Source organism: Belonocnema kinseyi, chromosome 7 (genome assembly GCF_010883055.1).
Source record: "Belonocnema kinseyi isolate 2016_QV_RU_SX_M_011 chromosome 7, B_treatae_v1, whole genome shotgun sequence".
Taxonomy (NCBI): Eukaryota; Metazoa; Arthropoda; class Insecta; order Hymenoptera; family Cynipidae; genus Belonocnema; species Belonocnema kinseyi.
In genome coordinates, this window is record NC_046663.1 from 50,574,487 (window position 1) to 50,588,817 (window position 14,331).

At 29.3% G+C, this 14,331-nt stretch overlaps 1 protein-coding gene across 1 annotated transcript in view; it reads left to right on the plus strand.

Moving 5' to 3' along the window:
- The window catches only part of LOC117177007 (SCY1-like protein 2), a 126,391-nt gene that overhangs the window by 83,091 nt on the left and 28,969 nt on the right, over positions 1-14,331 (plus strand). Inside the window, exons 4-10 of the mRNA XM_033367456.1 lie at positions 2,952-3,197; positions 9,837-9,957; positions 10,036-10,134; positions 10,234-10,379; positions 11,277-11,407; positions 11,490-11,604; positions 12,776-12,921. Coding sequence (XP_033223347.1) covers positions 2,952-3,197; positions 9,837-9,957; positions 10,036-10,134; positions 10,234-10,379; positions 11,277-11,407; positions 11,490-11,604; positions 12,776-12,921 — 1,004 coding nt within the window. The remainder of the gene's footprint in view (positions 1-2,951; positions 3,198-9,836; positions 9,958-10,035; positions 10,135-10,233; positions 10,380-11,276; positions 11,408-11,489; positions 11,605-12,775; positions 12,922-14,331) is intronic.

The window sequence follows — 14,331 nt, forward strand, 5'->3', positions numbered from 1 at the left end:
AAAAGTTTGTGATAAGGATAACCGCAGGATTTCGCCGGGAGCGGATGCTAATCTGAAAAACTGCACCCGGTCCCAGTAAAATCGTGGTCAAATTTCAGTCATAAGTACTTCTCACGATCGTGAGATAGGTAGTTACGGTCTATGACGAAATCAATACGACGATTCGGCTAAAGTTTCGTGCACCCTGAGAACATGGAGCGAACCAAGGACGACCGCCGTCTGCATTTTCCCCGCAGGTGTTTGAGCATATTCTTGACACGCAGGGATGCTTTCAGGCTATTAACCAGTGAACACTTGGCACCTTCAAGAACGCCGATGACAAGTACGATCAGTTTAACAAAATATTGCTGGTACAATCGTCGCAACTCCCTTATAAGGTTTTTATACCTCTCTTTTCCTTCTCCTTGGCTATGATGTACGATGTTTCTTGGCTATGATGGCTATAAAGTTCCAGTAGCGGCACTTCTCATTTTCGATAATTGACTGTATTTCCCTAGGAGTGTTTAGCAGCTCGATATTAAGGTTAATGACGTAAGAGTGCCAGAGATGTTAATAAAGCACTCTTAGTGCCGCATTATGCCTTTGGATGTAGGTCGTTCCCGCATGAGTTGGACAACTAGATACTTTGTATGCTAGGTGTTTGGAGTGTGCATGTCACGTTCTGCACCTATCATCGCGAATGTCTTGGCTCAAAATTTAGCAACGGTATATTAAGGTGAAAATGACACCGTCTTGATATGCCAAAATGAAATCCTTCGTGCCCGACTTCAATTCAGACGATTTAAGGAAAACAAAAGTTAGCTCATACGACATTGACTGATTCTCCACATTTCTTGGCGATCTGCAGGTTTGCCGCAAAAGTGTCCGTCGGAATGGCGAAAAGTGGAGTTAGTGGCAATAATGTGAGGCAAAAGAAGAGTGAGCTCCAGATGAGTTAGTAAATCTGGTTTTCCCAAGTGGCATCAATCTCTCCAGGCACCTCACGATTTGCAGATTAACCTTTAAGCTTTCCAAAAGACAGATGATAAGTCTATGGGAGGTGGAATCGAAAGCTTTCTGGTAATCAATCCAGGCCATCGATAGGTCGCGATGGTAGGATGCCGCATCTTTGCAAACACAACTATCGATGAGCAGGTTCTTCTGGCATCCTACTATGCCTTTCTTTGAGCCGCGTTGTTCATACATCTCTTTTCACACAAGTTCAATTGTCCGAACAGTCCTATCATTTAGGATAGCTGTGAATATCTTATTTCGAGTCAGGTAAGTTGCCCATTTTAGGCAGGAGTACTGTGCGCTCTTCTATTAACCACTCCGTACTTGGCTCTTCTGACTTTAAATATGAGGTGAAAATACGGGACAGATACTAATGGGTTGAAGGAAACTTCTTCCACCAGAAAGATACCATCTGGTTCCGGGGAGGTATAGTTCTTCACACATCTTAATACTTTTTTTACCTACTCGGTAGTGATAGCTGGTCATTATTCCTAAGGTGTTACGAGGGCAGCACACAGATCCTTGAAGCTATTTATATTCTCTGAGTCTTCGTAGAGTCTATTCTGCACTTCGTAGACTTCTCTCCAAAATATTTCAACCTCCTCTGGTTTGGGCGGGTGGTGTACTGTAACTGGAGGATTTTGGAAGAGTCGAGATTAGTAAGAATGAAACTGTTGGTTTTCTCTGACCCACCTCTCTCTTCGCTCTGGACATCTCTTGGCATCATATAATATCCGTATTCTCTCAACAATATGCAGATTCCGTTTGGTCAGCAGTGTCACCTATAAATAAATTTTAAAAATCTAATAATACATTTTTCTGTTATAAACCATTGTATAGGCAAAATTTACATCTTGATTACTTGTTAACAAATGAATACATTTATTTTTGACAAATTTTTGAGTAATTTTTTTTTCAAACGAAATCTTTAAAGCGTGAAATGGCTACAACATTCATTTGTTTATTAAATTTGCTATAAAATTAACATTTATTTTGGACTTTAGAAAATGGTAAGTGAGCATTATGTTCACGTATTTCACGAACAATGAATTTAAAAATAAAATCTGCGGGTATTGTTAATCTTGAACTGGCACTTGCAATCACTAATTTTTTGATATAGAAATTTAACATTTTTCTACATATTTTACCGTTTTGACTGTTATTACTAAGGAATGTCTTCATTGAAATAATGATGTTTCACAAAATTATAAGTAGTCACAAAACAATAAGATCCTTTAAAAAATGTAACTTTGTTATTAAATAAAAAATTAATAAAAAATTTGTATCAAATTGGCCCGTACAAAAACTGGACAATTTATTTAATGTCGGTATATATAAAGGGTGATGTTTTTAACTTGAAACTTTTAAATATCTCGAAAAATAGGGACTCTATGAAAAAATGCTATTTGTGGTAAATTAACGTTTATGGGGAAATAAAAAATCTGTCATTGAATAAAATAGCGAAATTGAATATTTGTGTTTAAAATTGTTAAAAACAATAATAATTACCATTATGAAGAAATTTTTAGCATCAAACATGGTTCTTTGAATGAATCTCAAAAAATTTAATAGAACATTTTTTCTCCCGTAGAAGACGGATTACACCAATTGTTTGTACAAATTATCTTCAACATTAAATGAATTACATATGTTCTATAAGTATATCTGGTTTAAATTTGATGCATAGAAATTTTGTCTTGAAGACAAAAATCAAATCTGCGAAATTGCAATGTTTTTCATACTTTGTGTTAAACAAAATATTATAAAAAATAATTATCTGAAAAGTAAAAGATCCGTCCAATTGTTTGTTGGTAGTTACCGAAAGATGAAAATGAATTGAGTTAAGAATTCATTTGTTCAAACATTATTGATTATTATTTTTATTCGCAATTGTAAACTTGACGTAAACTTTTGATCCTTATTATTAAATGTGAAAGAAAAATCTAACATTTTTTTAGGTGATACATACAGCAGAGCAGTGTCAGGAAACATTAGCTTTTGCTTCGGAACCAGTTCTTGCAAGTTTAGCTAATGTTTTGGCCTACGAGGAACAAAAAGCTTTAGCTGCTGCGCAATCTAATGCTTCGGCGGTAGGACAACAAACACAACATCAACATCAACATCAACATAATCAACACAATCGTCCAGTTTATCTGAAAGAATACGAATTGTTAGACATGGAAATCAAGTACGGTCTTCTACAGGTGAGATTGGAAAATTTCCTCATTTTAATTATTTATTTATTATATATTATATATTATATATTACATATTACATATTATATATATTACATTTATATACTTTTTAAATTTATTTTAAAATTACTTTACCGTCGGAAAATATATAAACACATGGCTAGTGCGAGCGTTATTAAAAATCAGTAATGATTTTCTAAGACGACAACTCGATTGGGAAGAAAGCCAGGCACTTAAAGAGAAAAGATTTAGAAAGTTTATTAAATGCTACGTCGAACGACCTCTATTAGAAATATTTTTGAGTTTTCATTTCGGCAGACAGTGGTGAGCACTGATGTGATTACTAGTATTTCTGGTGTACTACAGATTTTAAGATTGCAAGATTTCATGGCAAATATTTTTAAATCTATTAAAATATTTTAAATCTGTTAAAATTTCTTTAAATTTGTAAAATCCCCTGAAATATTTGAAGTAGTTGGAGATCCTACAAAATCTCTTACACTTTGTGAAATTCTTTGAAATTCTTTGAAATCATTGAAATTCCCACCAATTTGTTGACATTGCATAAAAGTTTTGATATCACTTAAATTTTTCAAAATTTTTCAATAAATTAAAATGTTTCAAATACCTTGCAATTTTGTTAATTCCTTTATAACCATGGGAATTATTGAAGTCCATTAAATTCCTTGAAATAAAATTTAGTTTATTCTGTAAAGTGGAAATCATTTAATATCCACGGAATATTAATTAAATTCAAATTATTTAAATTTAATGCAATTCCATGCATTTTGTTGCATTTATTTACAAATTGAAAAAATAGGTATTAATCATTTGACCACTCATCCCTAGAGATTTATTAAAGTACTCTAAATCTTGGTAAATTCCTTGAAATGCCTTAATATACCTTAAAATCTTTGAAAATCTTGCAAAATTCTTAAAAATTCCTTTAAATTTTGTACACCTCCTGAAATACCTTAAAATCTCTTTAAATTTTTGAAAAATGTATAAATTCAGTTGAAAAAATAGCTATAAATAATAAAAAATTCCGAAAAATATAAATTAAAGTAACCTTATTCAATAAAGATAAGTGAAAAAACGATTTTCCTAATTAGAAATGTTTGAAATCGCGTGAAATCCGTAGAGAATAATTAAATTTATTTAAATATAGTGAAATTCCTTTAAAACCCTTTGAATCTCTTAAATTCTTCGGGGTCGTTAGAAATCGCTTAAAAATCAATTTCATTTCTTTTATTTTTCACAGTTGAGTAGAAATATCATAAAATCGTTAAAAATCCATTTCTTTAGAATCCCTTCAAATCCTTTATATAAAACGTAAAAATCAATTTATACAAGCAGCTTTAAAGAATTAAAAATCCCTACGATATAAATTTAATCAACCTTGCTTCTTAAAGTTATGTAAAAAAACGGTTTGAATCCTTAGAAATCTTTCACAAATCCTGAAACCCTTGAAAATTTATTAGAATCCTTTAAATATTGTAAAATTCCTTCACAATTATTTGCAATCCCTTATCCTTGGTAATTAATTAAAGTTCTTTAAATCTTGTGAAATTTCTTCAAATATTCTTAAATTCTATCAAATTTATTTGAAATTAATTTTTTTCTGTTCTCGAGAAATATTTTTAATTCCTTAGAAATCCTAAAAACTTCTTCGAAATCGTTTACATTTTTTAAATATCCTGAAATACTTTGAAATCCCTTTAGATACTTAGAAAACGTAAAAATCTATTTAAATTTTACCTATAAATAATTAAAAATCCCTGGAGTATAAGTTGAATTAACCTTATTTATTAAAGTTATCAGAAAACGGTTTGCATCCCTGGAAATCATTAAAATCCCTTGAAATCCTCGAAGAGTATTTAAAATTCTCTAAATATTTTGAAATTTCTTGAAATACCTAAAAATAAATTGCGGTACTTGAAAATCCTACAAAATTCTTTGATACCCCTTGAAGTCTTAAAAAAATGTCAAAATCCATTTAAAAAAGTAGGTCTAAATCATTTAAAATCTCTTGAATATAAATTAAATTAAACTTATTAATTAGACATCTCAAAAAAAAATTTCAATTCCTAGAAATCTTTTTTAATCCCTTAAAATCCTTAGTGATTTATTAGTATTTTGAATTTTGTGAAATTACTTGAAATATTTTAATATCCCTTTAAAATTTAATGGACATTAATTTGTTTTTCAAAGTTCACTAAAAATACTTTTAAATCCTTGGAAATCCTACAACATTGTTTGAAATCCCTTGAAATTTTGTATATCTCCTAAAATCCTTTGGAATCTCTTCAGATTATCGGAAAACGTGAAAGTCCATTTGGAAAAGTAGGTATGCATCATTTAAAATCCCATGCATAGGAATTAGATTAAACTTATTAATTAAAGATCTTTACAAAAAAATTTTAATTATTTAAAATCCTCTGCGATTTATTGAAGTCCTTTAATTTAATTAAATTCTTCAATTCTTTGTTATCCCCAAGAATCTCTTAAAAGTTTATTCAATTTGATGTATTCTTTAAAGTTCAGTACAAATATTTTGAAATCTTTGGAAATCCTGCAAAATTCTTGTAATTCCCTTTATATTTTACATTTTTTATATCTGATGAAATCCTATGAAATCCCTTCAAATGTTGGGAAAACGTTAAAATTTATTGAAAAAGTAGGTACTCATAATTTAAAATTCCTATAATTTAAAGTAAATTAAATTTATTCATTAAAACTATATGAAAAGCGGTTTGCATCACTAGAAATATTTTAAATCCCTTGAAGTCCTTGAATATTGACTAATCCTTTAAAGCCTACGAAATATTTGAATTTAATTTTTTATTTTATTTTGAGATCATTTTATTTGTTTGTTTCTCAAGGTTCGCTTGAAATGCTTAAAATATTTGGAAATTCTATACAGTTATTTGAAATCCTTTGAAACTGGTAAAATCTTGTCTTGAAAATTTTGAAGACTCCTTAAAATGTTTCGAAATTCCTTAAGAACCTCGGAAATATTTTTTAATTCTATTAAAAATCGATTATATATTTTGAAATTAGTTGAATTTTCTGTGGATCCTTTGGAATTTCTTAAAATCACGTGCTATCTTTGGAAACATTTAAAATCCCGTGAACTTTTTATGAAATCTCATGAAACCGTTGAAATTGGTGGAAATCATCTCGAATTTTTTTAAATTATTTGGAATTCTATACGTTAAATATATAAATAAATAATTCGTTTGGACTTTCTCTTTTTTTGCATTAATTTTTTCAACGTCATGATTTTTTTTGTAATCGTGAAAAAAGTTATTTAGAAATTCATTATAGCAAGATCATTATGATTCTACTCCTAATTTCCTATATTATTTTTTAGTAAGCGATTTTAAAATATTATCTGGAATTGCAAGGGATTGCAAGAGATTGCGTACGATTGCAAAGAGGAACACTATTCATAAGATTTAGACATTTTTTTTTTATTAAAGGATGTTTAATTTTCGGAAAGATTTACGTGTTCAGATTCACAATACAAAATTTAGGTAATATTTCATTTAACAGCACAATTTACTTTTTTATCTTTTAAGCAGTAAGATTTTTTTTGTAATTTTTAATAACCAGAGGAAGTCTGACATCTGTGGAAAAAATTATTTATTTACAAACAAATTAATGAAGAAAAAATATTTTTCGTGATTGAAAATTTTGAGTTCATTTAAATCCAGAGCTTTGGTACAAAATGTGAAAGATATTAATGTTCCATTACGATTAATTGAGAATAGATGCTATTTGTCAATTGTAGCAATATATATGAATAAATTGCCAGTTTGGATATTTTTCAACGAATATAGGTTCAAGTTTGTTGTGAAATACTCTAGAAAGGTATTTTCGATGACTCCTTTCTATGATAATTTATAAATTTAGAAGAATTAATAATTATTTAAACAATTTTCATAAAAAAATCAGAGCTTGGCTATTTTTCAAAGAATTCGCTGAATGTTTGTTTACAAAAACGCTTTAGAACGTCTTTCCAAAGATACTGGGTTATGAAAATTTTCAAATTGAAAATACTTATCAGTTATTAAAAAAATAATATTCATAAAAAAACTCAGAGTTTGGCTTTTAATCAATTTTTAGTTGATTCTGTAAAAAAGTAAGCCTATTATTATTACAATTTTTATTATACCATTAAGCCAAACACCTTTTCTATTTATCGAAAAATAGCCAAATCCTGAATTTTGTAATGAAAATTGTTTACATAATTAATAATCCTCATACATTTTTATTGCATTATAGTGATGAGTCATCGTAAAGACATTCTCAGTTGATTCTACAAATATTCAGTCTATTCGTTGAAAAATATCCATACTGTGAATTTTATAATAAAAATTCCTTAGACAATTTTCCAATAGAATTTATTTGATTAACCATAATGAAATTCTGATTTAGTTCAAATTTTTACGAAAACTATTGATTTTAATTATAGAAACATTGCTAATTCTGAAAAAAATTTGGTTAAATATTTCGTTCATAATATAATGAACAATTTTTTAAATTTTCTTCACCTACTGTAAATTATATCTTGATAGTATTATCCTAGATTTATTACTTTTATATATATATCTGAACGTCATAAAGAAATGATACTACTGAAAAGTTAAAGAAAATAGTAATTTTTGTCGTTAAATAATAAAAAATAAAACCAAAGTTTTCAACAAAAATCCAAATATACACATCCTTTAGAAATCTAAAAAACTATTATTTAAAAACGTTTATATTATTTAATCTAGACTAAATGAATTACTAAATGATCACTTAAGGCCAATTTTGTCTTTTTGAAAACTTCTATATAAACAAATGCACAGTGCTTCCCAATTCAATTTCTGTAGACAAATCAGTCTACAGTTTACAATTTGTATTCATTTAAGACATTTGTTTTTAGTTGAAGCTGAATAAAACTATTATTGGTCATCCAAGGTCTATTTTTGATTTTTTTGTCATTGCAAAATTCTATGAAAACAAAGATCGTTGAAAAAATGTTGTTTTTCGAAAATTCAATATCTTGGAGAAAAAAATGTCTGCTTGAAAATGACTAATTATAGTGCTTGATATTCAGTTAATATAAAGCATTCTGCAGTGTAAAACTTTGCATTAAACAAAAAATTTTCTCCGTTGATTGTTTACATTAAATATTACAAAGAAAAATTAAAAATCTACCTCAAGTGATTACTGAGTAATTTATTACTGAGTGACTATCAATATTTTTTTTTCATTTGACCTAAAAATAATTCTGAAATTTTTTATAGATTAAAAAATGGAAACCGTAGCTGAATGCCCTTCAACGAAAAAAAGTATTAATTATTGGACAAAAAATAAACTTTTTAAAAAAATTCAAACAAAATTTCACAGCTATATTTATGCCCAATTAAAACGGGGGGGGGGGCATAAGCAAACATTTTGTTGGGTTATCTACTGTGCGCTCTCGCTAGCCGTATAGATAATTTTTCTGGTTGTATTTTCTTCAAAAACGAATAGGTACCCATAATGGGGATCAATTTTAATTATTAAGAATATTTCCATTAACTTTAAGCGAAATGTAGATGTTAGAAGATTTTTAAAAAGAAGCTTCTAAAAAAATTAAAAAAACATTAATTTCAAGAGAAAATCAAAAACGATCTGAAAATATTTAAAATAATTTTTTTTAATTTTGAAGAAGGTAGAAAATGTTATGCGAAGGTTTGCTGTTTTGAAAGATTACAAAATAAAAATATGTGATATTAAAAAAAAAATACTTCAAACGATTTCCAACAAATTTAAACAAAATGTTGATTATTTAACATTTTAAATAAAGAATTTATAAGCTTATATAAAGATCTCCACAATCTTTTAAGCTGATTTGCTTCTTTTTTTAGATTTCGTAAGACCCTGAAAATTAAAACGATTTTCTTTAAAACTTTCTACATAATTTGTCGAAAAATATGAAATTGTTGAAAATCTCTTTGAATCTTCTTAAGAAACCTAGAAAAATTAGATTTATATTAATATGAAAACCAATAAAATTAAATAATAAATAGTGTTTTAAAATTTATATTTTTCATTGAAAATTATTTAATCAGTTCTGGTTAAGGATTCATTTGTTTTGTTAGAAATTCGGTTTTTAATGAATTTAACTCTTCTTTAATTAAAATTGAATTAAAAAAAATTTAAATATCAGCGATTATATTTCGCATTAAAAATTCACATTGTTTGGTTAAAAATTAAATTTTCTGATTGAAGATTAATCATTTGAGTTCAAAGTTTATCTCTTTGGTTGGAAATATGTACAGTGAAACTCTGAGACTGGGCCGGTTTTGGTGCTGGAGGAGGTGGGGAATTACCCAGATAAAGTACTGTTTCGTAGAAAACTCTTTTGTTTGTTCACGCTTGAGCGACCACCGCTCACCCGCGCAGCTTCTTTTTACTCCTACTTGCGCAACGGCGTCAATTCTCGGAAAAATGTTATCAGTGGGCCCTATCTCAGAGTTTCACTGTATTTTGAATTAATTACAAATAATAACTAGAGAGTCAAAGACAAAAAATTCTAATTTAGTGGATCATTGATCTTTATGATAAAATAATATTCATAATAATTAAACCTTAACTATATTATTTTTTCAGATAACAGAAGCTCTATCTTTTCTTCATTATAGTCGGCAGGTCCTCCACAGGAATGTTTGTCCAAGTAGTATAATGATTACGAAAAAAGGAACGTGGAAATTGTTTGGTTTTGAATTTATAGGTAATTAAAAAAAAATCAAGATTCATTACAAAAAATTTTAGTTAATATTTAATAATTAATGTTTGAAAATTCTGATAGAGGGAGTATTGAACGAAAAAGATGCTTCAGAGCTAATACCACTTCCTCAATGGACCAACAGAATCTCAAAAATGGCTCAACCAAGTCTGGACTATTTGGGTATGACGATTTTGATTTAAAAATATTGATTTATATCATAATGTAAAATATTGTATAATATTGAAAAAAATACAATGCCCTTATCTTTTAAATGAAAAGCACCGGAGGTGCAGCTGAGCAAGAGAGGAAGTATACTCAGTGATATGTACAGTTTTGGAATGGTCATTTGTTCAATCTTCAATTATGGTCGTCCACTGATTCAAGCGAATCACAATTGCTCAGATTATGCTAGACAACTGGATATGGTATGATGATTTAATTAATTTTTTTTTAACTTACTAGTTTTAATAAATCATTGACTAATTTTTAGGGGTTCTTAGCCCCGGGCAGAAACCCTTACAGTTTTGGTCGGGTGTCCGCCCGTCCCTTGCATTTTTTTCAGGAAGGGAAAGTGAGGGGAACTCACAATTTAAAACTAAAAATTCAAGACTCTCAACTTACAACTCCCGTCTCCTAACTCATAACTTCCAACTGTCCACTAACAATTCCTAACTGACTTCCATCAACTCCCGATTCATAACTTACAACTGCCATCTCTTAACTGAAAACTCCTAACCGATAACTCCCAACTCTCAACTGACAGTTCCCAACTGACAACTCCCAATTGACAACTCCCGACTCACAAGTTACACGTGACAACTCACAACTTACAACTCACAGCTCTCAACGGATAACTCTTAACTGTTAACTGCTAATTCTCAACTGACAATTCCTAATTGAGAATTCCTAATTGAGAACTCACAACTTACAACTCACAGCTTACAACTCACAGCCTAGAACTCACAGCTTAGAACTTAGAAATCAGCGGAAAATAGCAGAAATAAGGAGAGTAAGTGGAAACGAGTATGACAGATGAAGTGAGGGAAAATGTGAGGAATGTGAGAAGAGGAGGAAGTAAGGAGAGGGGGAAGTAGACGTGGAAGAAGTTGCGGATGGAAGGTAAAGCAAAGGTTGATGGGTGGGAAGAGGAAGCAGTGGTAAAGGGGGGGGGGGGTAGAAGAATGTAGCAGAAGTAGGGAACATAGGTGAAATAGGGGAAAAAAGTTTGGCAGGGGAGGTTTGAATAACTTATCTACGTTTTAATTGGCTACGAAACCCTTTTTTCATGCGCAAGGCGCATACTTTAAATATTTTCTTTTTAGCTGGAGGACCAAGTACACAATATTTTGCCAAGAGTACCAGTACCATTACAGGAAGCTGTCTCAAGGCTTTTGAATAAAGAACCAAGGCAACGACCAACGGCTCAACTTCTCACTCTTATCAAATATTTCAGGTGCTGCTATATTTAGGAACTCTTTTCAGTTTTATTATTTATTCTATCTTTTTACAACTATTTTTCTATATTAAATTTACAGTGACCCATCTGTATATGCCTTGCAATTTTTGGACGTCATTAATATGAAGGACCCTACACAGAAAGCCCATTTCTATAGAACTACACTCAAGGAAGCCCTTCCTTATATTCCACGAGTAAGATCGATTTTAAATAATATGTTCTATCGAATACAAATATTCTCAGGGTATTTGCCAATTTTTTCCCACAAAATTCCCGGATTTTGTCCGGGTATTTTCGGTTGCGAATATCAAATTTTCTGTTAGTAGAAGCATCAATAAAACGCATTTAATATAAGGTTTTCCTAGATTCAGAAATATGTTTGTTTGATCTAAGCCATTCATTTTAATATAGAGCCAAACAAATATTTGATGTCAAGTAAAAATGAACAGAATCACTCTCGGATAAATGTCTTTTTTTAAATTTATTAAACATTTGCTTGGCCCTATACCAAAGATAGAATTGGTTTAATTAAAAAATGGTGTGTTTAAATAAAATAAAATTTATTTGTACCAAACAAGTATTTTTTTATCCTCATATTAAAGAAATAATTTGCTTTATTAAAACAAACATAATTAATCATTTTAATCATGGGTTATTGCAGAAATTCTTCAAAAATTAATCCATAATTATTCACTGCTACCAAAGTTTTTGTTTGAAGTCCTTGAACAAAAAACGAATTATTTGTTAATCTTTTTAAAACTTCTAAATAACTCTTAAGCTTAGTCCAATATTTTCTAAAATTTTGTAATTATACAAAATAATAAAATTTTGCTTCAATATCTTTTATATTATTTTTCGAAATTTTAGGAAATCATTTGAAATGCCTTGAAATATGTTTAATTTTTATATGAAAATTCATTTTTCAAAATAAAAAGTTATTGAAAATTTTGTAAGAAGTCTTTAAAAAAAGCGTTTTGTTTTTGAAATCTTTCGTAATTCTTAGAACACTTCAAAATTATGTTTTAAAACTTTTGAATATCTAAATAATGATATAATTATTTTTAACTAATGACTTGAATTCTAATCCAAAATAGATTAAATTTTAATTAAATAATTGGATTTTAAACCGAATGGGTGAAGTATCTACCAAGAGAATTCCTATAATTTTTAAAAATCTTTTAAAATAAATTAAATGGTTTAAAAGCTTTCAGATTTTTTTAAATTAAAAAAATGTATTGAAAAATTAATTTTGCAAAATAAAAAACATGTATAATTTCTCCCAGAAATCATAAGAAAACTGTTTCGAGACAACCTTTATTTTGTAAGGAGATATGATTTAAAATTAATGAGAATAATTTGTTATAGAAACTTTGGTACCAACACATTTGGCCTTACTTACAAGAGGAGACGAGATCACAGGAAGTTTTTGCTGCTGTTCTTCAACCCATGCTTTACATTATTCAAAACAGTACCTCAGAGGAGTATGAAAAAATCATTCTTCCCAGTTTCAGGTAAATTGATTTAGACATTCAATTTAAATTAATACTTTACGTTGACTTAAAATAAAAGGTTGTCTAATCAGGGCAATTAAGCTGCTTGTCTGTTAAGTTTCACTGATTCAAAATTAGATAGTAGCTTAGTTACTGTTGGGTCTAACTTTACAATATCTCCGGGGTAGGAGAAAAACCTCATTTTCAAAATTTTCTGATTTTCCCTGAGTAGTTTTTTATTTCCCCTAATTATTATCATTTAAACATTAAAATATTTATCTGAGATATTCTCTTATATGAGATAGTTTGAAAATGGAATACAGTGAAGTCTCATTTATTACAAGGTCCGATATATGAAAAAACATTTGGATATTCCAAGTCTGTAGGAATTCTCACCTCTGCCGCAAGACGTAGGGTGATTTTATGAATCGAAATTCATTGGCTGTACCTTCCTTGTATTAATGCGTGCGCTGTAAGACTTTGCACGTTCTTGATTTGCGCGTCCTTGAATTTGCGCCTCCAAGCAAACGAGGGCTTCCCATTCTTCGGACCTCTTTTTATTGGCCAGCCACTGACGCGAGCGAGACCGTACAGGGACACTGGTGGAAGGCAAAATATTACTCCACTTCGAAAATCCAAGCGTGAGTGACAAGAAATAGGCGCGCCTTGGAATAAGTGAGAGTTCACTGTAATACAATTTTAAATATATATATTTTCTATTTATAATTTGCATGGCTGCCACAGTATAATTTACTTGAAAAATAGTATTTCTATCCGAACTAATGACTAACGTGCATTAGTAATGTGGCTATTGTGCTTTTAAATTTTAAAGAACTCAAACTAATTCTATTTATAAGACTTGAAACCTATTAAATTGAAATTTCAAAAATTCAAATTATGAGAAAAAAATTTTAGTGACTTGAGTAAAATTGTTGTCCCGTGAAAAAAATTAAGGGAAATAACAAGAAGAAAATGTAAAAAAATTAATTGAATTTAGTAAGTTTGAACTAAGTTTTGAAAATGCCAATAGAATTTAAAAGAATTTGATGGAATGCTTTAAAATTCAAAGTGAATTTATAAGATTTCAGGAAAATTAAATAGAAAATTGAAACCCATCCTAAGAAAATTCATCAAATTCAGTGGAATTGAGTGAATTTAAAAGAAATCAAGTAAATTAAAAGAGTGGAGATAATTCAAAAGAATTCAACATTTTTTTTATGATTTAAGGGTAAATAAATTGAAATAAATGAATTCAGAGCGAATTCCGAATAAATTCAAATTAATTTCAAAAAATATTTGAAAATCTCTTCAAATCTTAGACATTGTACAAAATCCCTTTACAGTCTGTCAAGTTAAAGCGTGGGTGGCTTTACTCGCAGTCGGTAAGGTGTATCGACATGATTTTGGTGTCAAAATATTAAGAAGAGCTCC